A 27111-nucleotide genomic window follows, 5' to 3' on the forward strand; every position below is an offset into this window, starting at 1 on the left:
TAATTTATTCAGGAAAACCACACTTGCATACATGCACAGAAACATGCGCTCACACACGCACTCAAACATCACTCGCTGTAGGGCAAACATTCTCCCACCAACATTTATGCTCTTTTTGTATCTCCCCCCGGCCACATCCCCCTGCAGACAGATCCAGTCATCACCAGGAATTTTCTATAAATGTGTGATCGCCTCATTTCCATCTGTTTATAAAAAAATAAAAATTCCTCCACCCACAACAGCGTTTCTCCTTTGCTTGCTAGATACAGTATGTTTATGTGTCTGTTTATATATTAAATATTTAAAAAAATATTTCAATTTAAAAAAAGGGATAAAGTGTGTTAAAAATTGAAAAAAGAGAAGTTTATGTAACTGTGCTATCTTCAGTTCTATTTAGCAGAATGGATTTTGAACATTTTTAAGAGAATCAGGTGGTGATATTTTCCACATTTGTGCTTTGCTTTAATTGTCATACACAACAGGAAGTAGTCTGCTTCAGACGCATTCAGACTATAAGACTGCTTGTTTGGATAGAGTGTACAGATGGCAGTTATCATGAACTGCAGGGTAAAACCTGGCTAATAACAACTAACGTCACTTGACATTTGCATTTTTTACATGCACCTGTGTCGGGTAAAGCAAAGCAGAAATCAAACCTGCCTCTTTAAAGGATGCTTCTGCTAAGCTTCAAGTTTTAACCTGGAATGATTCATATATATCCTCCTTTCTGGTTTGCAATGTAATGACAGGTCTGTCCCCTTTGAGTTAAGCCAGGTCAAATTTTAGTGGCAATGTCAGTAGATTGCAACTGAATTCTGCTTTCTTACCCCTTCCAAGTGCAAAATGTTTTTTTGGTAGCTGCTGTAGGACAGATCAGCTTTTAATCAGATAACAGATCAAAAACAGAGTATCCTCCATAATGACCAAAGTTGAGCTTGTTTCTTTGTCTGTTTGTGTATAAAACTATATTTTAACATATCTAAATATCAGCACCTAGCAATAAATCACAAAAAACAGATATGTGTTAAATAAATATTTTGCAGCATTTTATGTTTTTACCTTTGAGTCAACTCAAAAGCTCTGGCTGCCATTTATCTGTAGTGAATGTAGGCCATCAGTCTACTGTTTACCTCAGCTGTCTTCAAATCTCTTTATTCCAGAGGAAGCTGTAAAACTTTGTGAAAGGAGTCCAGTAAAGGTTGTTGACTGAGGAAAGTTCACTCCTGTCTGACAAAAGCGATAATGAGGTGAGTTGTTGAAGATATCCTGATCTTTTCTGTTGGTAAGTGGTACTGTTTTTGTTGCTGTTAGCCTCTGTTAGCTGCTGTTAGTGAAACCTTGAATGTAATCAAACTGTTAATCAGAGTAAAAGTGTGACTTTCAGGACACTCATGGCTAACATTAGCAACTATATTGTTAGCTTATAACCAGAAGCTGTTGTTGTTTAGCCAATTTGTTGTTGGGAGAAGGGAGGGCCATATCTTTATCATCAGATGTGAAGAGAGGTACATTTCAGTAGGATTTTAATGTTTGTTCAGTTCAAGTCTAACAAAAAATTGAGCCTAAATACACCTAGAGCATTGTACGTTTGTTACCTGCGAGTTTTTATGGATTTTTGGCAGTTCTGGAAACGTGTTGTAACAGTTGCTGTTGTAATGCAGTGTACCGCCGCATGGTGGCGCCTCCTGTCTCATGACTGGTGTACTACCCCCTTTTTGTTCTTCTTCGCACCATCTCTGTAATGGGTTCTTCCATGTGTACAAGGACTAGTGTGCTCTCAAGTAATGTGTGGTAGAGGTAACACTTAAATTTTTGATATTTTAAATAAATGAGTTCTTGTGGAAAGTTAGAAGCTGTTGCTCATTCCCTATCCATCTGCACACCTCCACAGCTAGCTTCATCTCCACATTACAGTGTCACTGTCTTTATCCCATTATTCATTCATCCACTACATATGGTTTCCAGATTGTATTTAGGCAAAGGCATTTAATATGGACCTAGGCCAGCCAAACATCCAGTTTTGTTTTTAATGCTGTTTTTAATGCTCATTCAAAATCAACAGGCTCCTCTCTTTGCCTGCAGTCTGCATGCTGTCGCAATACAGCTACACCTCCAATTCGCTATACAAGGCAACATGCATACCTGGAGGTAAAGTAGGGAGATAAGTGATAATGTTGTAAGAGAGAGGCCTGCACCACTAAGGCAAAAGAGAACAAGAAAGTCCAACTAGAGAAACTTAAGTAATAATGTCCAAGGATGAAGCCAGAAAAGAGGCAGCTCTCCATAGCAATTCCACAGATGTGATAGCCAATCACATAATTATATGAATAAAATAAACAAAAAGTGACACTTGGGTAAAAATAATTGGTTGCTGAATATCATTTGCCCTGAAACACCCACTGTGGCTCAAGCAGAGGAAAAGGAGCAACTGTTGGCCCGAGATAAGAAATTCACAGCAAAGAAAAACAAACATGAAATACTACAGATTCTTCAGCACTTGTTGGGATAGTGCCAAAAAATGTTATGACAGAGATGACATAAGGCATTTTAGTGAGAGATAATTTAAGACTGAAAACTGAGCTTTTTAAAAACTCTTTCCAGGGTTAACAATTTCAGAGACTGCTTTTACATGGGGAAGAAATAGCAAAGATTTTGTTTTGCAGCGTTAAAGACCTGCTTCTTTAGCTCCTTCTTTATTATTAGACTGTGCAGAATATTTGCATGGTTTCTGATTGGCTAGCTTTTCAACAGCCCTTGACTTAATATTTTTTGTATTTTGATGTGGCCTTAAAAAAGGTTGAAAACTTCTGTGTCTCTGCCACTGTGGCCCCAACACACATACAGTCAGTACACCACCTTTACTGTGCTTACTTTCTTTATTACTCATTTTGTTTTGTTAAAGGTGTTTTTCCAGACAATGTCAGCTCACTCAGTTCATCGCATCATTCTCCTGGTCCCAGCGCACTACTGCATAAAGAGGAGAGACATAATTAGACAATGCCTGACAGCTGTGCCAGCCAGCCTCTCCTGGCACTGCCCCCTGAAACCTCTGCTCCACCCCTTCACTGCAGCTGAATCAAAACCATCCCTCACCATCGCACTATAGTTTGAAAAATACCTGTGGACCAAAAACTATAAAAATGTTAGTGTTTTGTAGTCATTGGTGTGAAAGTAGTGTGAATCAAGCAGCAACCTACAGGGCAGAAAAATGAAGCCAACTCAAAACTGCTAAATACTGGGGATCCTTGAAGCCCACAAGGCTGCCTCCAAACGTGAGGCAAACCTCAAACAGTCCCATGTTAAATTCCAAACTTTATAGCAGAAATAGGCATGCAAGCATTAAAAAAATACGGTTTTGGTCTATTTTTAGACAAAAAAAACATTTTTGTTATCTCAATTCTACAGATCTATTAAATCTTCTTAGTTAAACTAATGAGGAAAAGAATATTTTTCTGCAGAAGATTTTACTGACATCCTGCTAGACATTCTGAAAATGGTTTAAGTGCTCTATCATGATGCAGCCTGTGTGAAAACCCCATACGGGATCAAATGCTCAGTTTCTTTGGTAAGTATGCTTCATCTTAATGCTGTTTATTGCAAGCCAAAATCTACATCCTATTTAATATCAGTGACGTACTGGGACATCTTGCTATGTTAGGTAGCCAATATTAGCCTTAGCTGATAACTCTCGAGCACTAACCTTTTAAATATTGTCATTTCCATTTTAAAAAACAAACAAACAAGAAAACTAAACTAACTTGAGACTTAAAAGTAGTAGTCCACAAACCAATAGGTGATGTCACAGTGGTTGCATTCTTCTTTTATGTACAGTCTTAACACTTTGGTATCAGAGCTTTGGAAAGCTAAGCTAAGCTAATCACCTTCTGACGGTGGCATTTTGGTTGAAAATGTCAAATTATGATTCACAACACAGCATATTCTATGGGAAGCAAAGAGGCGGTGTTGAAAATTAGGGGAGTGCTCCTTAGTTTGCTTTCAGAAATCGATGGCTGGGTAAACTTACCAAACATTTATGTCTCATCAGTTTCACCATTAAAAAAATGTAAATATCCCGTTTGCATAGTTAATAAAATGAGTAAATAAAACATAAAATTTTAGCTGTATAAGGCGCATTCACACTCATTTAGGAACTCACTGGAGACTGAATGTTGGTCTTAATGTTTACTGTCTATGGCTTATTCTGACTCCTGGTATGTGGATAAAAACTAAACTTTTAATGAGTGCAGATGCCTATACTTAGAAGCTGGGATCCCAAATAAACCTCAGGCCTCAGGCGGGTGTGCGACATCAGGTTATAATCATCTGGGCAACACTTATTGATTATTTGATGATAGACAGAAACAAAACCAACAAAATAAAAAGAGATGTTTCATGAAACACTTTTGACTTGAAAATAAAGATAGCCTTACTGCTCGCCTCTCTGTCTGACTTTCACTTGCTTGAATAGCACAGACATAAACTTCACGTAAGTGTGTCAGAGCAGCGAAGTGTTGAAAAAGAGGGAAATTTGCCATCTGTATATCACAGGGCACTCAAGTGTTGTCAAGTACTTGTATGTAATGTGTGGGCAGGCTTACTGAAGTAGATAAGAGGACGCCGGGGCAGTGCAGAGCAAAAAATGACTCCCAATCACTCAGAGTCACAAGTGGATAATGGCTCAGGATGATGCCTCCTTTGCATTTGGATGGGACGACTTCATTTGTCATGATTGTGGACAGCAATGACAGAAGAAAGAGCACTTCATAAGACATGAAACATTGGGCCGCTGTATTCTGAGTGCTTCTCTGAATATATCTTGTTCTTGCCGGATGATTTAGTGCCTCAGGATCTTTTTTTTTCTTTATGCAGCTTTACTGTTCATTTCTACAAAGTGTTAATAAAGATAGGAACTGCCCAAGAGCAATATGAGCTGTGAGGTGGGAACTTGAACCTTGAAAGTAAGAATTTATGTCAATATTCTTTCTTAAAAATGGATGAGTGGAAAATGCAGTTTATTTTTACAGGCTTGCATGTCAGTGAAGATGTCATACCATGCTGTTTGAACCCTGAGGGCAGACTCTCTTTTTGGCTCCACCTCCGCCTCTGCAGGGAGGTCAGAGATCATTGACGGCTACCGTAACGGCATCCGCATCCTCCAGATGAAGAGCGAGCATCTTCACTGATGTTTGCTTGAGCGCATACAAAATCAAACTGGGGTTTCCAAGCAGTGTGCGGAGCTTCAAGCTACAGTCTGAGTGGATAAATTCACCCGTGATCAGTGTGAGCTGTGAGAGTTTAACATGAGACAAATGGAGTGCGAAGCAGTTTGGACATTAAGTTGCATAAATGTATCTTAGAAGGAGAGCTGCACTGGAGCCTAACTTCATGACTTTTGCACCAGGAAGCTCTGTGTCAGGAGACGTGACGGACAGATCACACGGTGGGAGGGGCTTGTCCACACTTTATCCAAACTAGGGTCTGAATCTGTATCAGTTTATCAAGAAAAAAATAATTCATGACTTTATATCACAGGCACTAAGTAAGGTGGTTAAGCCTTAAAACCAAAGCAGTTTAGAAAAACTGTACATTATAATTAACTGTTTTGTAAAGTGTTGGTTCATTAAATGTGATCATTTTCAGACTGTAGTTGTACTTCTTTACACTCAAAGAATTACCTTTTTTTTTTTTTACGTAGTTTTTAATGCAATGTTTTCCACCAGTCCATCCCATTTTGAATTAAATTGTGCTGTATGTGCTCCATGGAATACAATTAGTGTTCACATCCCTACGTTAAGTAAAACTGGAGTGAGCAGTGGGCCATTTTCCAAAACAGCTTCAGATTTATTCCACCCCCTTTTCTCAATCTGCAGTGTAAATTAGACTTAGACAGCAGCACAGCCTCATTGTATGTGGATTTCTGAGCCGAGTTACTGACTTTTATTGTGCCACAGCTGGATCATGGAACAAGATGTAGCCTAATAATCTGGAGAATCGGTCTTCAGTAGATGGAACTTAGGTGGCAGAGCCCCCACTAAATACAATAAGCCCCACACCCCACAGTTTGAATATTGTTACATGCATGTCAAAGTTTCCATTTTTGATACAAGTGCGCTGTGAGATTGGTTTTACTTTTTGTCCTGTGCACAAACTAGAGCTTTAATTATTCCATCACTTGGCAGGCAGCTTGCATCCCAATCATGGACAACAAGCTGTCCAAAAGTAATGGAATAATTAAAACAAGGATGTCAAACTTAATTTTACTAATGGCCACACTGGGAATTTAGGTTCACATCAGGGCTGCAAGTAGTTTATTTACAGCCTTAAATTAACCCCCCAAAAGTTTAACAGCTTTGATAGCATTGTTGAATGTCCCATGTGACCTCAGTACATATAATTTTGTCAACATAAAAGGGTCAAGAAAATAGACAAAAATGGAACTTGTGTAGCTGATATACAGTTGCGCTCAGACATTTACATACACTCAACATGGGTATGACGAGTGTATGTAATTTTTGACGCATTGCAACAATCGTTATTATGGCATAGCTTCAGTAGGCGGAGTCTTTCCATCCCAAGAATGTGCTGCTGTATTCTCTCCTCCTTGTGATGAAAACCTTACGCTTGTAACAGGCTGACGCAGTCAACTTCTCGTTCCCAGGACTTGTATGACCAGATAGTGTAGAGCCAAGGAGACCTGGCTTATTATTGCCAAATAAATGCCTATTGTTCTACCTACCTGACTAACGAGTTGTCCGGTTAAATTGCCAGCTGCACACCTGCTAGACCTGCTAGCTGCTCCTCCCTCGCCAGACCTCCGTTACGAGATCTGAATAACTTGCATACAATTGCTTGAACTCATGATCTTGGAATCGACGATTGTTCAGAAACTGCTCCAAGAGACCTCCTTTGGACTTCCCCATTCTTCTGAGTAATGGTCAATTCAATGAGTGCTGTCAAATAAATCCTTTCTATGTTGGCAAAGAGAAACTACCATTACTAATGAGAAGTAAAAAGGCCTTGGACTTTTCATCTTTAAATACATTGTAGAACCTCCAGCACAACTTTTATTAATAGATTTAAGTAAGTGTATATATCTGTATGTATACAGGGTGGGCCATTTATATGGATACACCGTAATAAAATGGGAATGGTTGGTGATATTAAAGTCCTGTTTGTGGCACATTAGTATTTGTGAGGGGGCAAACTCCTCAAGATGGGTGGATCGAAATTGTGTTGATATCTGGTGAACGCAGTAATCGGGTCATTGCAGCATATTTCAATGCAAGACACCCTACGAGACCACCCATCTCCCATGCTACAGTTAGCAAACTGGGGTCTGGAGTGTGGGGCCTCCCTGCTGCTGCCGAGTCGGGGCAGTCTGCTTCTCCCCACCGCAGGGAAAAGGGTAACACCACCTGGGTCTGGGTGCAGTTTCCTCCTCCAGGAGCAAAGGTACCTAGACCCGGTTCTTAGAGTACGCTTGGGGAGTGTGATTGTGTGTACAGTGTCTCTCTGTGTCTGTCTCCACGTTGGTTGAGTGTGGAGTAAGTGCATATGAGAGCATGAGGGTGGGAATGGATGTTTGTATCTGTGTGTGCCTGCATGTCTGTGTCTATATGTCAGGTTGGGTGTCAGGCTCCACCTCTCTGGGGACATCTCAGGCCCTCCAAGGTTTGGAGGCTTATCTCCCCCCACCACCACTTCCCCTGCCGGTGGCAGACGCCCTCAGACATCTGTGCGTTGGTGGTTCTTTGTGTCCGGGGGTGGGCGCCCGGGTACACACCGGCTCACTCCTTGGTGGCTGCTTATCGGGGCCTGGAGCTTGCTGCTCACTCAGGCCACCTCGGGGGTGGGGTGCCCTCGGCCTCTCGGCCTGGGGCTCGGTCACTCTGGCGCAGCTGGCTGCCGGCGGAGCTCACGGGCGCGTCACTGCAACCCCCCCTGGCTTCTGCTCCGCGGCTGCTGAGTGAGCCCTCATCTGGGAATCTCCTCAGCTCTTTCTGGGACAGTGGCGTGGCTGCCCCTCTGTTGGTCTTCCTTGGTCTCTTGTGTTCTGGGGGCCTCTGGATGTCTGGAGTCTTGATCTCCTCCATACCTGCTTCATGCCCTGGTGGACGGGGCAGTGGCCCCCCCACACCCTCTAGCAGATCATTACATGAAGGAACCTTTTAAAAACAAGCGCGTCCATGCTCACAGGTGTACACATGGCTGCTCACACCCACAAACTACACCCTTTTTGGCTCCTACCTCAAAGCACACTGTTCTGTTGATCTTATGTGCTGCACAATAATGTTTAATATTTAGTATTTACTGTCATATTCCCATATATCATTGTGATGTTGTTTATTGCATTGCTCTCGTTTTCTTCTGCTTGTTTTCTTTTTTCTTTCTCAACAGGTGATCCAGGTGATTGATATATGCATTTTTTTTTTGTCTGCTTATTTAGTTGGTTTTTGGGGTTTTTTTTCCCTTTATCCCCATCACTCTTCTCCACCTCTTCCTTTCTCCCTTTTCTTTTCCTCATTCAAGTCTGTCCCGTATCTAGCAAGTGAAAAAAAAAAAAAAAAAAAAAAAAAAAAAACCAATAAAAGATGAATCAAATAGACCATTACGGCAAGGCTGGGATGGTCAATTTGGTAAAGTAAATCCGTTGGGCATCTTTCTTTGCCTTTAGACAATAATTCTGATGGCAAAAGAGCCAAACGGGACAGGCAAAAAAAAAAAAAAAAAAAAAAAAGCAAACTGTTTGCTAAGTTTCGTGAAACTGGTTCAGTGTTGGATTTGCCAAAATGTGGACGCAAGAAAACTGTCACAAATGAAGAAACATCAGGGGCTGTCCTAGCTTCTTTCAGCAAGAGCCCACAGCGTAGCGGTCGCCGCATGTCACTGGAGAGTGGCATTATCCGAACATCCCTTCGGCGGATATTAGCTACTCAAAGCCCCAAATTACCATGACATTCATTACCCATGTATGTAAACAGCTGTACCATTTGGTGCTACACTCATTCACTACATTCATGTGAAAAAGAAAGTCTTCACAGGACTCCACATGGCAGGTTGTGGCATTGTATTAACAACCCCCTGAATGCTTCAGACCAGAGCACTGACAAAAGCCCTGTCTTTATATAGGTGCTCACACTTACTGATGATCAGTGAGTCAAGTGCATTTGATTAGCACATATGCTCTTAATTCCATGGACATGGGAAGGGTGTCTCTAGTTTTACACAGTTCTGACATGAGCTTTCTTTTCTTATGCGCACAACAGTTAGTGCAAAGGTAACAAAACACATTCTTATGTAAACTCAAGATAATCAATCTGTATTTTTTGAGCATGACTCAACTCAATAATTGTGGGAAATTTCAATAAAAGTAAAATTAAAAGATTTTGGATTATGTACTATATAAAGGCGCAATATATTCTAGCCCTCTAGTGTGAAAATAGATGTATGTAATCCAATAAATCACAAATTAACGGCTAGATTTGGCACCAAAACCTCGAGTTTAAAAAGAAAGTATTCACCACTCTTTCTACAGTTCCTTTCTGTAACGAATATTCACATTTTCAAAGCTGTATTAATCAATATTCCCTGTTGACAGCTGCTAATTATGCTAAATGTAACAATATAATCAGCAATCTTAGCCACTCTTCATTTTTTTTCCTGGTAGGTGCACAGCACCAAACAGCAGACTAACCAAGAAACATGTGAATATAAATTAGGATTTAAAGTGCCCGTGGATGCTGGATGTCTAAATAGAAAGATGTTCAACATAACAATTTGATCTTCCATTGTTCGGTGGGACAGATGTGAGTGACAGTCTCTGTTTAACATGTGTGGCTGACGAGTAGAAAGTAAAGTTGAGAGTATTCTCTCCTGCTGTGTTGGTGTTGATTAAAGAAGATGATTTGAAGAGAAACTGTAGCCCACTTAACACCCACAGCTCAGAGACTCTGAATAACACTACAAACAAAGGAATCAGGGTTATGTCAATAGATAAACTTAAAAGTAAAGTAGCCACACATGTTTATATTATTCAGTACTGATCAGAGTCAAGAAGACATGTTAAATTATGAGGCACTATTTAATTTCTTTGCTTTTATTTTTAAAGGTGTGTATTCTGTATGTGTGTGTGTATAGTACTGTACTGTAAGTGGTGATTCGCTTTCAGATTATTGGTAATTTGTGGATCGTTAAGCTGAAATAACTGTTGTAGAAATGAATTACTGTTGAAGTAAAGCAGTGACATAAGCGCTCGTTCTCCGGTGTCTCATTTTCAGTCAGCCTGTGTCTCTCCAGTAGCATTTGTTTGGAGTTGAAGATCTCACGTTGGGTTTTTACAGGGAGGGTTGGTGGCGGCGTGATTTCCCAACAGCTTGACTCGTGGTTCTGACTCATTAGCTTCCTGCACTGCCACAATGAGCCTCATCAATCGTAACCCCCAGCGCAAAAGAGCTACTTTCTCTCTACCTGGCCTTTATGGTTCTCTTTGCTCAGTAACACAACCAGGAAGCTGTGCGGCTTTTCTAGGACGTAAATGCATAAAGGGATATAAATAACTCAGAAAGGAGTTTTTAATATAAATACAGTCAGAGATAGAGTGATGTACAGTGCTCAACAAATGAATCAGACCATGTCCCAGTGTTAGGGTTTTGTCACAGATGTGATAAATTAACAGTGTTGATAATAATCAAAATCATTGTTAAGAAAAAAGCTGAAAAAGAAAATCACATTATTTATTCATTTTTTATTAAGATATCAAATTACATTTCATGCCACCAGAATAGATGCCAATCTTTGAAATCTGAAACCCAAAAATGGAAACAGTGGCATGAAAGCTTATGTCGCTTTTATGATTATATAAAAAGACATAAAAAGCTCCACTGAAAGCTAAAATACCAACATTAAAAAAAGCGTTTAACAACCTTAATAAAGAGATTTGTTTACACTGACTGACCTTTTTTGTTTACAGTGTGTGTGTGTGTGTGTGTGTGGGGGGGGGGTTCTTCAGTTTCTTTTCGATGCCACTGCTTTTCAATCTAAAAAGGTCTTTTTTACACTTACGCATTTTTCTCTAGAAGCTTCAGATGAAAGGACAGCGGGACTTCCTGTCATTGCCCCAGGCCTTTTCCATTAGAATAATTTTACTGCACCAATGAAAACACTAGGCTACCCCCAGCTTCTGGCTCATAGGGGGAGTGCATCGCAAGGACGTCAGCTAGCTAATGCAACCTAGCTAACATTTCCTCTCTAGCTAGTTAAGAGTGAAGCAAGTGACAAGAGGAAAGGACAAAAAATCTTTACATGCTGTTTAGGAGTTTACGACGCTGTTTAGTTGGATCTGAACTTGAAACATTGTTGTTGAGTTGCTGAGTTAAGATGGCCGCTAGTAGGTAGTACCTGTGAAGCCCCGCCTCTCGGTCTCAACTATTAGCCCTTCCCACTGAAACTGGAAAGCTGCTACATCAAAAAGAAACTGTAAAAATGTCTATCAATCATGCGGTTTTCACCAAAGGGGAAATTAGTTATAGAGACAAGTGTCTTAGTAACAGGCTGCAAACATGGATATTTCTGCTGTTAATTTGTTCCTTTTAACCAAGGAGTCTGTGGGGACTACCTCGCTTGTGGCTCTGGCCTCAAGTAGCCATTTGTGAAACTGCAGTTTTCAGCTCATGTGGTCAGGCTTCATTTTTCAGTGGCTGATGCTCCCGCTTGATTTCCACACATGAAGTCAGCTGAAATCCAACCAGAGATGAGAGCGAGCTGAGGAGGTGAGGAAGAGACACACAAAAATTAGACATCCTTGCCTCGCAGCGTTCATTTTAAAGCAAAGTCAATTAAATATGACGTTTGGCACAGCTGCATCATCTGTCAGTTGTTTTGTTACAGCCGACTGCTGTATGTTATGATTTCAGATGCCAGAAGAGCATAACAGTCCTCATGACAACTTTTATTTTTAGAAGTACTTTAATTAAATTCACAATGAAACTCAGTCTCTCGTTCTCTCTCTCTCTCTCTCTCACACACACACACACACACACACACACACACACACACACACACACACACACACACACACACACGCACAGCAAAAAGCAGAATCATTTTAAATAACTGAAATAAATTATGAATACAGGGAAACATTGTGTACAATGCCTCTCTTATCTATGACGTATAAAAGCACTTCCACGGAGAATACAACTCAAATACAGCTCCTCTATTCTCAATCGACTGTCCTCCAGATCCATTTTATGAATTGAAACATGCTTCAGCATGGTGCAGAGAAATTGCTGTCTGGAGCACAGGCATGAGGATGGGGGGACAGAGGAGCCAAGGAGGTACAAGGCAGAGAAACGACAAAATACTCGATACACACCAGAGAGTGAAGGCCAATAAGGGACAGGTAGACTCAGACGCTAGGGAGGGTGGGAAAAGAACAAAACAGGAAAGTAAAAGCCATGTGAGGAGCCTTCAAAATAAAACAGGAAGTGAAATTGAGACAGTAAAGAGGAGAAAGGAAAGCAAATCAAGGAGAAGAAACGAGGTAATAACTGTCTAACCGATCATGTTCTCTGTAATGCAGAGAACATGATATGAGTAATAATGGTCATATAAGTTCTTATGGAGTGAAAGTGATTTTTTTGTGGTGCTTTACATGTTGATACCATGTAACAGTGACGTGCTAAGTAAGTAAATGTCACTTTCCACTGTAAGAAAAGAGCACAGAATTACTGTATGATCTCACCACTCTGGCAGATTAAGTGAAACACAGTGAAGACAGCAGTCTTTCACATGTGCTGAGCTTGAGTTAACAAGCCCTGCCGCAGCAGCTGTAGGTGTGTGTGTGCATGTGTGTGTGTGTGTGTGTGTGTGCGCGCGCGTGTCATCGGGCTGGGACTCTCTGATGGCTGCCAGCAGGCCCTGCACGGCTCCTACAGGAGGTAATGTAATGACCCTCTGTTGGCATGCCCCTCAACCCGCTTTCAACACACACACACTGACCAACAATCAGAGCCTCATTGCTCCTCCTCTACCCTCCTCCTTCTCACACACACACACACACACACACACACACACACACACACACACACACACACACACACATGCGCTCACACTGTTAAAAAACTGGGTTATCGTCGCAGTTTTTTGCTGCTGCAGGGCATATAGCTTACAAAGCAGAAGAAACAGTTTCAAGGAATCACAGGGCAAACAGTTTCCGAGGCAAACACACGTGCACAAAACACAACCCACAGGAGAGTCCAATAACCAAAACTAAATTAGAGACCTCTTGCAATTTTCTTAGGGTGTGTGTGTGTGTGTGTGTACGTTAAGGGCACAAATGTTAACACAATGATGCACCAGGCACAGTAATTTAAACACTGGCCATACTCACAGGAAAAGGTCATCATTGCATAATAAGGCAAACGTTACTTTTCCTACAACTCTACATCTGATATTTCGAGGCATTTGCTGAATGAATATTGTTACACCCTCTTTTTTTACCCTATGTCCAAAGTGCTTCCATTAAAAGAGCAAACTGCAATAAAATGTCTAAAAAGAAAGAAGGAAAAAACACACACACACGCTGGACGAAAGCCGGGCCCCACAAAGAACACACGTATTACTCATCCCCCACAGAGCCGCCTTGCTTTAGTGTATTGTGGGAGGGCTGGGGTGGGCGGCTGTGCAGGGGATTGGGAGCTGCGGTATAAGACTGCATGACTTCAGCCTGCATGTAATATATCTACATGATGTTTTTTCAGCTTTGCATTGCACTAAGTGGCTTCTGTTTCAGCTAAAATTAAAAAAAGTAAAATGTGCATGTGTGCGTGTGTGTGTGTTCACTTCAAAACTAATCAGGAAAGCCAGTGTGGTGGAACCCAGACATCTTGTTTATCCTGAGATTTACCCGCACTTCACCTTCAGCTCCACACACACACACACACACACACACACACACACACACACACACACACACACACACACACACACACACACACACACACACAGTTTACACACCACACACACACACACAAGTGAAGGTCTTGTGCTTGTCCCAGGTGCAGAGAAATCTGTGAAGCAGCATGTGGCTTGTCCCAGTTCCTCTACAGTACCTGTGTGCCTTTGTGTGTGTGTGTGTGTGTGTGATTGCGTATTGCGACAAGACTGACCCATTTGAATCTTAATACAGGCGCTCACCATTGCATTCCTGAAACTAGTTCAACATGTAGGCTATAGGCTGCGTGCGACGCTGTCACAGAGCAGCGATGCTGAGGTCAGAGTGAGAAGATCTTCATTTGTTGGAGATTTGGTGACTAAAAAAAGTACACTTTTTTCTTAGAGCTGGAAACTGAATGCAAAAAGATGTTGATGGGTGGAGGCGGAGGGGCTGAGATGGGCTTTGAGGAGATGGAGAAAGCCTCTGCTTCCTGCTTCTCCAGTTTTGACAGCAGGGTGAAGTCAGAGATGTGACTCTTGTGAGCTTAAGCTATTTCAAAGCAGCGCACGTCTAATCTGTGTCCTGACCAAAGGAGGTGCGCGCGTGTGTGTCTGAGAGAGAGAGAGAGAGAGAGAGAGAGAGAGAGAGAGAGAGAGAGAGAAAGCGGGAGAGGAGGGAGAGAAAGAAGTGAGACACTGAAGCAAACAGAGTGAAGAAGAGAGGGAGAGAGGGGAAGGACTGTTTGTGTGCCTGGGTGCTGAGCAGCAGCAGAGCAGCTTAGATGCGGACCAGAGGTGACCAGGGCTCGGGGTGAAGGTGTGTGCGCGTATGTGTGTGTGCGTGTTTGTGTGTGTGCGCGCGTGTGCACGTGTGAGTTTGTGTTGCGCGCCTGGCAGAGAGACTGCAGGATCGGGAGGAAAAGGGCTCTCAACTTCCCTCTTCCTCTCTGCGCCGCTCTGCCCTGTGTCGCTCCCTGCCTACTGCTCCTCTTTCCCTTTTTTTTTACTCCGGGACACAGGCAGCTGCTGCCGCTGGTAGTGGTGCTGCTGCTGCTGGTGCTGGTGGTGGTGAGATGTGAAGAGGCTTGAAGTATGGCATGCAAGGATGGTTTCTGCCAAGAAGAAGGAGATGGTGACAGCGATGCGCCCCGCGTTTACTCGGACCCTCTTCTACTTTTTCTGTTTGCTGACTTGGTGAGTCTCTGTCCGCGGTGCTGAAACCTGCCGCCGAGCTGTGTTTTCAGCCCTCAACTTACAAGTATCCCGATTTTCTTCTTCTTCTTCTTCATAGTATGAAGAAAATCTCTGCGCAGACAAAAAAGGATGAAAGGATCTATCCGGAGAATTTCACTCGCATTTTGGACCGACTTCTGGACGGCTATGACAACAGGCTGCGACCTGGATTCGGAGGTATTTTAGAAAAATGCGCACTATTTTTGCGCACTATTGAGAGTGTTCTGCAATAAAAGTAGTCATATCAGCTATGTAACCACTCGGAAATATCCAGAATCTTCAAACCACCAGGTGAAATTTTATTTCTTCTGTAATTTATGCTACTTTTTAAAAATTTATTTTTAAAAGCCATACCTCGTAGCTCTAACCACATTATCGAGTAATAAAAGCATCCGGTGACATCTTTAAACCACTAAAAAGGGAGCTTCGCTTGTTATTGGACTTTTTAATGTAAGAGAACGTAAAATGTACTCTAAAGATAGCTGCAAACTCACTGCTGAGCAACAAAACACCCCATTAGTGTGGTTTAAATCAAGTCAGTTCCACCCATAGTAATCATACTACACCCCTGAAGCGCTCTAAATGAGCAGAGGGAACAATCCACTTGCTGAGGGAGGCTAAAGATTTCAATTTTGGTGTATTCTATTTATATAGCTCACAGCTGCAGTCATCTCAAGGCACTTGATACTGTAAAGTAAAGCTCCTGCAGGGGTGGAGAGAGAATGTCATTGATCTGTGAACAAGCACTTGGTGATGGTGGGGAGGAAGAACACGTTTCTAAGAAAAAAACATAAAATGACCATCAAATATGCCATAATTTAAAAAAAAGTGCACTTTTATTTGCACAGCCTAACAGTCTACAGCCTGAACCATGAAATAATTGCCAGAAAATTCCAAGTTTTTGAAACTGGTTTTTATTGAAGCTGAGAAATTTTATGTTAAATGGACGGCTACTTGAGCACTCAGAGCACTTTACACAACATGCCTTATTAATCCATTCATACCCATTCATGCCAACACCTTTCTTTTTCTATGGCAAAGTGTTTTCTTTTTAACATCCATACACATTCACACTCTAATGAGGTAATCTAATAATAGGAAGGTTGGTGGTTTGATCCCTGGCTGCTCCGGTCTTCATGGGAAAGATGCTAACCCCAAGTTGCTCTTTGATGGATCCAATAGAGTCTGTCTATGAATGTTAGACAAAAAGCACTTAAACAAAGAAAAAACAGTGCTCGCATGTGCTTGGGTATGAATGGGTGAGGCAAGTTGTATAAAGTGCTCTAAGTGCTCAGGTAGAGTAGAAAAGTGCTATACAAGAACTAGTCCAGTAACCATTTACCAGTTAACACTCAGAGAGCAACTTGAGGTTCAGTTTCTTGCCCATGAAGAAACTGCCCAAGAGTGAAGAAGCCAGGGGTTGACCCACCAACCTTAGTAGACAGCTCAGCCCAGTAATTTGCATCAGATTTGCATCAGACTGCCATTTCTATGCAGCTGTTTTAGGTTTTTTTGGGGGGAAAAATGACAGGTCTCTAAAACTCATCTGTCAAATATGATGCACTTGGCATTGCAGGGTTAAGACTGTGAAATGAGCATGAACGCCTTAGTGAAACTCTTTAACAGCATGGGGGAAGTAGAAAGCCAACGACATGCATGACATGTTTTCATGGGAACATTATGGCAACATTTTAATGACCTTTTTCTCTACAATGTTTTATGTGATTTGCATACGCAACATACTGCTTTGTGGTTTAGTGTATCACAACACGAGCGCTGCTGAGTTGTGCACAAGCCTGGTAGTTGTGCCCACTGAAGATGGGCCTCTGAGCTGGCACGTTTGAGTGAGTGTGGTTACATAATTGTGTGTATGTCAGCACACAAACGTCCTAATGCACAGTTCAAGTTCTAAAAGTACAGTTCTGGGTTTCTACGGCCATATTTCTCAAAGAGATGCCTCACTGCTGGTTGTAAAGCAGCCTGTCAGCAGAGATGTTCAGACATGCAGGCGTACCAGCTTCGCTTTAAAGTGAACAGAATGGAAACAGCAACAAAGGTGCTACAGCTCTGGAAGAGATAAGTTACTGCAAGGCTTTTAGATTGGCTAAACAAGTATGAATAGGACTCCTGTCTTTTTATGACCGCGACACTGAAGGATTTACACCAGTAAACGGTCATTAAACGTGACACTTGTCTGTTTCATTATCTCAACAGGTCCTGTGACTGAGGTCAAGACTGACATTTATGTGACAAGTTTTGGGCCTGTCTCAGACGTTGAAATGGTACCTATCCTATCTCATGTTTGTTTATGACTTTCTTTTTGTTTATTCTAAATTGAGTGTCAAACTACAGAAGACACAGAGATCAATACTTGAAGATAATGACTATCTTGCTCAACCAAGAGCCACTCAACCAAGCCTGCTTTATGTTTGGATGAAAAACCGAAGCAATTTCTTCCAGCTGGTCTTATTTTTGGTCCCTTTTTCCCAACGTAGGAATACACAATGGACGTATTTTTTCGCCAGATGTGGGTAGACCGGAGGTTGATGTACGAGGGCCCGATAGAGATTCTCAGGCTGAACAACCTGATGGTAACAAAGGTGTGGACACCGGACACCTTCTTCAGGAACGGCAAGAGGTCCGTCGCTCACAACATGACAGCGCCCAACAGGCTGTTCCGCATCATGAAGAACGGCACCATCCTCTACACCATGAGGTACTTATATATTAACTTGAATAATATGCCAATCTACAGATTGCAGCCAGCTCTAATTTTGCATCCATCTAAAAAGCCTGCTTGTGTTAGTTACACTTCATGTATTTGTTTTCTCTTTTTAGTGTTTTTTGCTCATTAAAATGGGATAGGAGGGATGACAGACTTTGTTTGTTATAAAGCAATGAAAGAGATTTCCTGTGAAATCAAAAACCCGCTCTCGCTGTGTACACAGTAGAGAGCTGTGTGGAGGCAGTGCACATGCCAAACTTTCACATTCATTCAGGAGAGCAGTTGATTGTTTGATAGTAATTGGCCTTTTTTATATAAAGATCAGCAGAATCAATGATTGCATAGCAACAATTGAAAAACCACCTTTGTTTGTTTTAAAATACCTGAACAAATAGAACCATGTAGGCAGTAGTTTTTGGTGTACCTTTAAAAGAAAGCCCTTATTGCCTTGTTATTGGTTCTAAGTCAAACGCTTCTCCTCTGTTCTGCAACAGGCTGACGATTAGCGCCGAGTGTCCCATGAAGCTCGTGGACTTCCCCATGGATGCACATGCATGCCCCCTCAAGTTTGGCAGCTGTAAGTTCTTTATGTGTGAGTTGGTGACATCAGCATCAGAAAACTTTATTGACACACAGTTTGCACAGTTGCTTTGTTACAACTGCAACATATATAGTTTATAAAAGGGGGAAATTAAGTGGAAGTAATAGTAACAATATGACATATAAAAAAAGCATTTTTCAAACATAAACTTATTGAAAACATGCAAAAATATGCAAACAGATGAACAACACTTACAACACCAGGAGTTTAGTGTAGAGTACTAATGTAGATAGATTAGATGAAACTTTATTAATCCCTCGGGTGGGTTCCTCCGGGAAATTCGGTATATGTACAAAGTCAGTATTTTATCCATCCAATAAGATTTATTATTAATATTAATGGTATTATTTAAATATAAACTAAATGGACAGAAGCTGAGATGAGGAGAAAGACATGATGATTTATTTTCTTTTTATATAGCTACATCATGACAGGAAATAAACGGTACCATTTTAGTGAGCCTCCTTTCAATGTTCTGGCTGTGCTACAAGAGAGAAAACAGGAAGAGGCTGCTGATTAGGTCTGACAGGACAAAGTGATCCAAACATGCATGTAAGATTACTGTTAACCTCTAATATTCCTGCAGTGCCTTTGAATGAGGAAAAGGACTCAAAGTTTTAAAAAATCTATCATTTTATCAGAATGTGAATTCTGTTCGTCCTCAATGTTTTGTCAAATGATTTTATTAATAAGTCATTATCACAGTGAAAATTTGTACCTGAGTAATAACATAACATAACAGCATTGTAGCATTGTAAGTCTGTTAGTTTGGGAAGACGCGAGTAATGTAAGTATAATTTTTAAAATTAAATACAACAATTAGTGATTTGTAAACACAATCAATATCCAGTCATTGTGTATTCTCACTCTGTTGCATGTTTGAGAGTCTAACATAAAAATAAACAAAACGCTGCCTGAGCAACTCGACACAGAGTAACTCAGTGTGACAGAGAGTGTAGAAAATCTTAGTTAAGATTTTTAATCTAAAGCTGAAATCCTGGAATTTCACCAGCACTCCCACTTTGGACTTTGCAATACCAAAGAACAGCTGCACACTATGGCAGATGCACACAAAAGAAAAAGCACTCTGAAATGATCATTTCTAAATGGAAAGTGAACCATCAAAATACTTCCAGTTAATTAAAAAATAATCAGTTTCATCACCTCAAAAAGGAAGAAAATGTCACAGCAATGTAAAATACTGGAGTAAGTCAATTCAGTTAAATTAATTTTTGAGCTAAACATACAAGAGTACAGTAGAAGTGTAAGCAAATAACCCACTTCTGGTTCTTTACTTCTTGTAACTCAGATAAACTTGCACATTAAAACAGGTGGCAGTGTAATGAGCGTGTAATACGCAAAGATCTGATGTGAGTTACCTGGATGATTATTTTGTAAATCAGTTGTATTCCACTCTTACACAATTGAAGTGACTTTATTGAAAGGACAAAAAAAGCTGGATTCTAAGATGAATAGTGTGACAGCTGCTGTGTAGCAGTCGGTTAGGATAGCGTGACCACTTTATAAACAACCAAATAAGAGCGTTTAGACTGAATCTGAATCTAAACTAAGCAGAGTGGGTAAAAAAAGAGAAAACACCAGTGGAAGGCTAAGACAAAGAAAATATTGTCCTAGCTCAGTTCATGAAGCCACTTTCCTCCTCTTGGTACTGAAATGGATGCTGTGCTGAAAAGGAGCGCTAAAGAGCTGAGCAGAAAGCGACTAAATGCTATAGTTAATAATGAAACGTTTCATTCTTCATCGTGAACAATAAACGCCCAACTCAGCACCAGTGTTCACAGTGGGCCCACTGGTCAGCAGAAATGACTTATTTCAAATAAAGGAGCTTCTCAAAAAACGAGCAGCTGCGTCTTATCAGAGAGCAGCAGCGATTTGAAGATTACATCTGCAAGAGAAAGGAGAGGAAAAAAGACAACGAGTTTGCCTCTACACCCGCTGTCAATTACCCAATCTGGTGACATTGCGGAGGACAAATTCACATTCCTCGGTTATTGTCATCCCCCCTCCTCCCGTCCTTTCACCATCCTGTGCTGCTGCTGCTAGCCTCCAGTCAGGAGGAAGCAACCATGGATCTGATGTGGCCTGAAGCGAGGGAAAGGTCAGAATCCCTTCCTCTGCCTCAGGATAGCGCAGACCTATGCAGCTATTTTCCATAGCCGGTGCATGTGTCGATGTGTGCCTGCGTGCTAATTTTCTCGCTGTCTGCCCTGCCTTCATTTTTCCTCCATCTCTCCCCCTCTCTCTCCTCTCACCGTCTCCTTTTTCTGTTTCTCCATCTGGACTTGTGTGCACAGGCACTGCGTTCCACTCCATGACACACCAGAGTCATTTCATTTTGGCAGCACAGTTGGTATCCTGCCGATACGGAGTCCCATAGGGAGTGGCAGGCCAAGACAACTGGCATTTTGTTTTGCATTCGCACTCTGGTCAACCTCGCCAGTAAGAATACAGAATACAGAAAAAAAAACGCACAAAAAACAAAATAAAACAGAGAGGAAGCAACAACGGGGAATAAACAAACTTGTAATATAATGTGTGACTGTTACAACTTTAATTAGACACAAAGTGGCAGCTTGAGTCTTTACTAATTGGACAGTTTTACTGTTATCATATATTTTTACTTTCATTTGTTCTGATGTCATGGTGTGGTCCACAATTACCAAAATAGATTGTAAAACCTGCACTGGAATCATTTTCTTTATGCAGATTAGTGAATTATTCATGCTTGAGTGGAGGTGAGATGATGAGTCAATCTGGTAGAACCAATAAAAAAATTATTCATGAAAAGTTTTTGGTGGAGACTTCTTGTCTGTTTTTGTTGTGATTCACTTAGAGGGGACTGTCTACATTTTTACACCTATAAAACCTGTTTGAAACAAAAAGATATGTTTTTGACAAACTTTACATTTTCATATGTAAATTTGAGCTGGCACACTGAACTTCTCTGAGACTAAATAAATCGAGCATAACATTCAGCCACTAAAATGTTTTTCTGTTCAGAAATACAAGCAAATAATTGCAAAAATACATTTTTCTGCTTTTTTGTAAAACAGTACATACAAAACATAAAAATTTACTTTGGTAATTACCAATTTACTACTGTTACTGTAGCGCAGATGAGGCATAAACCTCACACAGGATGGTGATCTAATACGCTGCATATTTTAGTTGCATTTTACTCAAAATGATTGTCTCATGTTTATTAAGGGTGAAGAAACATATTTTGAGTGTAACAGGGACATTTGAGGCCCCACCCAACTGCTCTTTTCTGTTTTGAGAGGGGCAACCAATCAGCCAATCAGTTCCTCCAAATTTTCATTTCAGACACAGGATGAACTGAGGGGCAGCACTAAGGCCCAGTGTAAGACAAATAGGGATTGATTTTAATTATGAGTCATGCAAAGCTACTCTAGTAGAATCTAATAATAAGAATATCAACTTTATTAACAGGAACCTTTAAAGACCTCAAATGTAGGAATATTGGACACCACTTAATTAATTGAATTATCTATAACATATCCTACTTAAAGCAAAAAATTTTTTTTATTATATTAATCAATTATTAGTTTATTATAATATATTTAAGCATTAACATTAACGTTGATCTTTTTTTGTGTGTGTGTTTGTTTGCTTTTTGTGTTGCTTCATGGGTGGACATGCAAATCAATTTCCCATTGGGGACAATAAAGTTACCGTTGAACCTTTATCAACAGACAAAGCAACAACTGTAGAGATAAAGGTTATTATCAATTTGAGTTAGTTGTCTTTTCTTTAAATTTAGGCAATAAAATAAAGGCAATATAATACATGCTGCATATAAAATATATTAATTCAACTTAGTTTCACTACACCAACCCACCAAGGAAGTAGAGCTTGTCTTTTAATGGGAAGGTTGGTTCACTTCCCAGTTCTTCCAGTAAGCATACTGATGTGCTTTTGAGCAAGATAACAAACTCCCAACCTGCCCAAGCATCTTTCAGAATAAAAGGCTTGGAATAAAAACGCTCTGAGTAAAAAAGTGCTACATACAGTTAGATCCACAGGTTTGTGGATAATGACACAATAATAATTTTGCCTCTGTACATCAACACAGTGGAATTAAAAGCTGAAAGTCTGCAACAAATTCATCTTGGATTTTTGAGTTCAAGTTCAAACAAAATAACTGGATTCATTACTTTGGAATGATGGCCATTTTTATACATAATCCCTCCAAAAACGTATGAACCTAACCGTAAGCAGCCACGTCACCAGGAAAATGAAGTCCGGGTAAAAGCTGGCTAGTAAATGAAAACTTGTGTTGTTGCACCGGCCCAATAAATGCAGAAGTTTAGCAGCAATTTCCACAACAGTTGACAACAGACAAAATAACTAATGTGTAGCTCGTTCCTAATGGTTTCTGGTTTAATGCACTTTTACATAACAATATGCAGAATTTGTTCCAGGAATAGCAACCCCATTATCTGAGAAGCAAAAGCAGAAGTGCTAGAGGATGTAGCATTTATCACATATACAAACAGTGTGAAGAATGGCAATCCAAAGGAAAACAGGAGAAAAGTGGTAAAGGGAAAAAGGTGCTATTAACAGCTGGTTGGTGACAAGAAGAAATCTACAGTGATGATAATGTTTCAATTATATCAAAGTAAAATCCTGCACACATATGGACAGTTTACAGTATACAAAGAGCTGCTTTCTTCTGAGCATCTTGTTTTTCTGCTGCACTGCTCACAGCTTACAGTCAGTGACTCATGTCGGTGTGGCTTTACTGTCTGCCCACAGATGCCTATCCTAAAACGGAGATGATCTATACTTGGACCAAAGGGCCTGAGCATTCAGTGGAGGTCCCTCCAGAGTCCTCCAGCCTCGTTCAGTATGATCTCATTGGCCAGACGGTCTCCAGTGAAACGATTAAATCCATCACAGGTGAGATTTGCTCATCCTTTCACCGTCCTGCTTTATCAACCGAGTTACAGTGAACGCTCGAGGAATAATGGGACACTGCTGTTCATTTATCACTTTTACAAAAGAGTCTGCTTTTTTATGAAAAGAAAAGATCCACATCTGTCTGAGTGCATTATATTGAATCATACTTGGAAGATTTGCCAAGTCTACACTGTGTTTCCACAAGACAGATTTGGGCGTCGCATATTGGGGGGATATAGAGTTTTGACACTTGCACAGACATGACAGTGGGTCTACTGGACCATGGCTTGCACACAGTCTTGTGAAATGAAACCCTCAAACATCATGCGTTGAGACATTTCAGAGCCAGTTGGCTCGCAAAAATACTGAAAGCCCCACACACCACACCAAAAAAAAAAGATTTTAGCAGCAGAAAGCTACAGCAGAGTGCAAATGGACACAATGTAGAAGTGAGGGGAGAAAACCAGATCAAATGTGACATCTGTCTGGAGCTGCATTAATGAAATCTGTCAGCCTGCAACTTCAAATTCTTTGTTAATGAAACTAATTCATTTCTGTTGATCCCCCAGGTGAATATGTGGTCATGACGGTCTACTTCCACTTGAAACGTAAAATGGGCTACTTCATGATTCAGACGTATATCCCCTGCATAATGACAGTAATCCTCTCCCAAGTGTCCTTCTGGATAAATAAAGAATCAGTCCCAGCGCGCACAGTTTTCGGTATGTAGACTTCACACAGCATTCATGCTGCACTGCCTTTCTGCTCCTCTCTCTCTCTGTTTATTTGGTGCCTGCATGCCAATGGAGCAATCAGAGCTGGAGTATCTATTCAGTCAACACAACAAGGCGATGCTTCAGCACGCGGTGATTACGGGAAACAAAAAGTTTCCCATTCTATTTTATTTTCACCTCTTACAGTAATTCTCTAAAATATGTTTGGCTCAAAAAGCATTTACAAGCAGTAATACTGCACGTGTGGTTGAAATAAACATTTTTAATCAGATGGGGAAAGATGTCCTCCTTATTGTAGTTGCTAATGACAAGCTTTATTTTGGCCATAAATAACTTACTTCAAATACAAAACTAAACTGGAAACAAACCAGGACCAGTAACTAGGAAATGGCTGAAAACACAGAGGAAAACACACCAGGGAGTAACGAGGGAATAGAAAACAGGAAGAAAGCACAGCTGGGGCTAATCTGAGGCCCTTTCTCAATTCTCGCGTTCTCGGCAAGTACGGATTCGCCGAGAACGCGAGTACGGACTCGCGATTTGTACAATTGGAACACCCTCGTACTTGATGATGTCACACACAGGTCCGGAGTTTTTACTGCCGTCCCCTCTTAATTTAACTGTGAGTAATATGTTATGAAGCTTGTTATGAAGGGGGTGTTGAAAACGAGACTAGCAATGATAAATCATGATGAAATCAACAACGAAACACAAAACCCTGGGTCACCGATCCCGGACCAGGACAGCTACAGTCACACTAAGTCACAAAATTACTGCACCAGTATGGAACAAACTTATGATGTTTTTGCCTTTGAAATGGTTTATTTAAAGACCAGGTCCACAATTTGGTGCATCAAGATGGTGATAATTAGGTGGTGTTAGTGTGCTATCAGTTTGAATGGAGTCAAGTTGGCAGCTACGTGCAGTCTGTTTGTGGCGATACAGCAATTAACGTTCACAAATTAGCCCAAATAACAAATCTGTTGCTTTCTGCATCGACTGAAATTCACATTGACTAAGATGCTCATAGATCTGAAACAGAAAGTCCTCCACAAATAGTGACGTAGTTGCTGCAAAATGCAGATTTAACTGCAGAATTACACACAGCAACCTTGCTTTTATATAGGAACATAACCAAAATACAACCAGCTGAGTTGATGGACTGATGGACACAGACCGACTCAGACTGACTGAAAAAGTTGTCAATCTGCGTTTATGCGTTGGACAGAAATTATTTGCAAATGTTTGAGTCCAAGGGGGACTTTAATTTTGTGGAGACAGGTTGCCTTCCAACAACTACCCGTGCAATCACATTGTGACCAAAAGTGGTCTTCCACAGATTGAGTGTACTACTTGCAAAAAATGCCATGCAGTCACCGGGTAACCATGAATTTTTCCTAGATGCCGTCCAGTTTTGTCTCTAGTGTGACTAAGTCCTTTACACTCTGTGGGATTTCCAATGAGCTTTTCTTGTCTTAAGCTCTCTTTTTCAGTGCTGTGAGCTTTAATCTGATTTCCTATTGTGAGTCATGGGTCGGCCATTTGTTTGTTTGTTTGTATTTGTTCTGTGTTGTCTAAGAAAATATGTGTTGTCTAAGGTCATATGGCTTGTTGATGAATTTCACAGTCAGCGCTAAGACTACCGGCCCTGTTAGCGGTCACGTTAAAAACCTCCACTGTCAAACTCGACATGATCAACAAACTTCTGTTATCTTTTCATTTGTTCTGTAACTTAATTTATAGCTAATTTTATTTGCTTACAGTCAGCAAAATAAGAAACTCCTTCTGAATTCATAATATAAACGGTTTGTAAAGAAGTGAACAGTCTATTATTTAAATTTGATTAAAAAAAATAAAAATAAAATAAAGTGCAGCCTTACCTAATGTCCATCCGACTGTTACTCATTTTATATTAAGATTTAAAAATCTAGTCGGTATTGGTATGAAGAGTAACCTTCAATAATGGTAATAAATCACACAGCAATAGGACATTCATGTAGTTGTAAAAAGCATGATAATATATTAAGTAATCCAAAGTATTCAGAATACGTTACTCTCATTGAGTAACTTACCTGTATACGTTACAAAATACATTTTGGGGCATGTAATCTGTAATCTGTAGTGGAATACATTTGAAAAGTAACCTTCCCAACAGTGAACATGACACATAAACCAGGGGACATGGATAACTAACTAATACAAACTAATAATAATACTAGGACTTAGTGTTATCTCCTAAATAATACAACCCTTAACTTGACAATAGCACATGATATTAACATAAGAAATCAACAATTCAAACATAACCCAAAATCCCCCTGACAAAAAAAAATTACTTCTCCTCAGTCTCCTAAATTCAGTGCATCCCTTAGAAGGAAAATAAGAAACATAAATAAAAAGAATTGTACCAAAACGTAACACAAAATGAAATTGACAGGGGAGTGCTTTCAGTTTTGCAGTGTGCTGCATTTCTGTTAATTAAAACGTCTTTGCAGGCGACACTGCATTTCTTCAATTGGCCTAAGTACATCTAAAAGCAAACAAATAAAATAAAGGCCATACTAAATTCATTGTTGATGTAAATAAAACTCAAAGTAAAGTACCTGACCTATCTACCCCTGCTTTGTGTACTGCACATGTTTTGTCACTTAGTTGGGGAGGGAATAACATCTTTTTCCAGTATGTTGACCATTTTTCTGAAGCCTTCTAGGGTCCAGCTCTTTGCCTTCTTTTGTGGCAGACATTTGAATTTTGTTGCATAATCTGTCTTTGAATACAGTGGTACTCCTCCAGACAGAAAACAAGCAGTGCAGTGCAGGGAACAGCTGTGATTGGCACATGCAGACTTGAGGTGAGGCGCTGATGTAGGGAGCACTCGATTTACTTTTGCTTTCCATTTTCAGTATCGCTCAGTAACTGTGGGAAGCCAAAATCGTGATTGA

At 40.6% G+C, this 27111-nt stretch overlaps 1 protein-coding gene across 2 annotated transcripts in view; it reads left to right on the forward strand.

Annotated features, from left to right (window-relative positions):
- The first annotated feature begins 14635 nt into the window (after nt 1-14635).
- The window catches only part of gabra4 (gamma-aminobutyric acid type A receptor subunit alpha4), a 28258-nt gene continuing 15782 nt past the window's right edge, over nt 14636-27111 (forward strand). The window contains exons 1-8 of one of the 2 annotated variants that reach the window (XM_026186864.1): nt 14636-14752; nt 14955-15129; nt 15227-15345; nt 17383-17450; nt 17664-17884; nt 18388-18470; nt 23292-23435; nt 24005-24157. In XM_026186864.1, the coding sequence (XP_026042649.1) occupies nt 15041-15129; nt 15227-15345; nt 17383-17450; nt 17664-17884; nt 18388-18470; nt 23292-23435; nt 24005-24157 (877 nt within the window). In that variant the 5' untranslated portion in view covers nt 14636-14752; nt 14955-15040. Of the gene's footprint in view, nt 15130-15226; nt 15346-17382; nt 17451-17663; nt 17885-18387; nt 18471-23291; nt 23436-24004; nt 24158-27111 lie in introns of both variants that reach the window. The other variant, XM_026186854.1, reaches the window with a different exon arrangement.

The sequence above is a fragment of the Astatotilapia calliptera genome, chromosome 2 (assembly GCF_900246225.1).
Source record: "Astatotilapia calliptera chromosome 2, fAstCal1.2, whole genome shotgun sequence".
NCBI lineage: Eukaryota > Metazoa > Chordata > Actinopteri > Cichliformes > Cichlidae > Astatotilapia > Astatotilapia calliptera.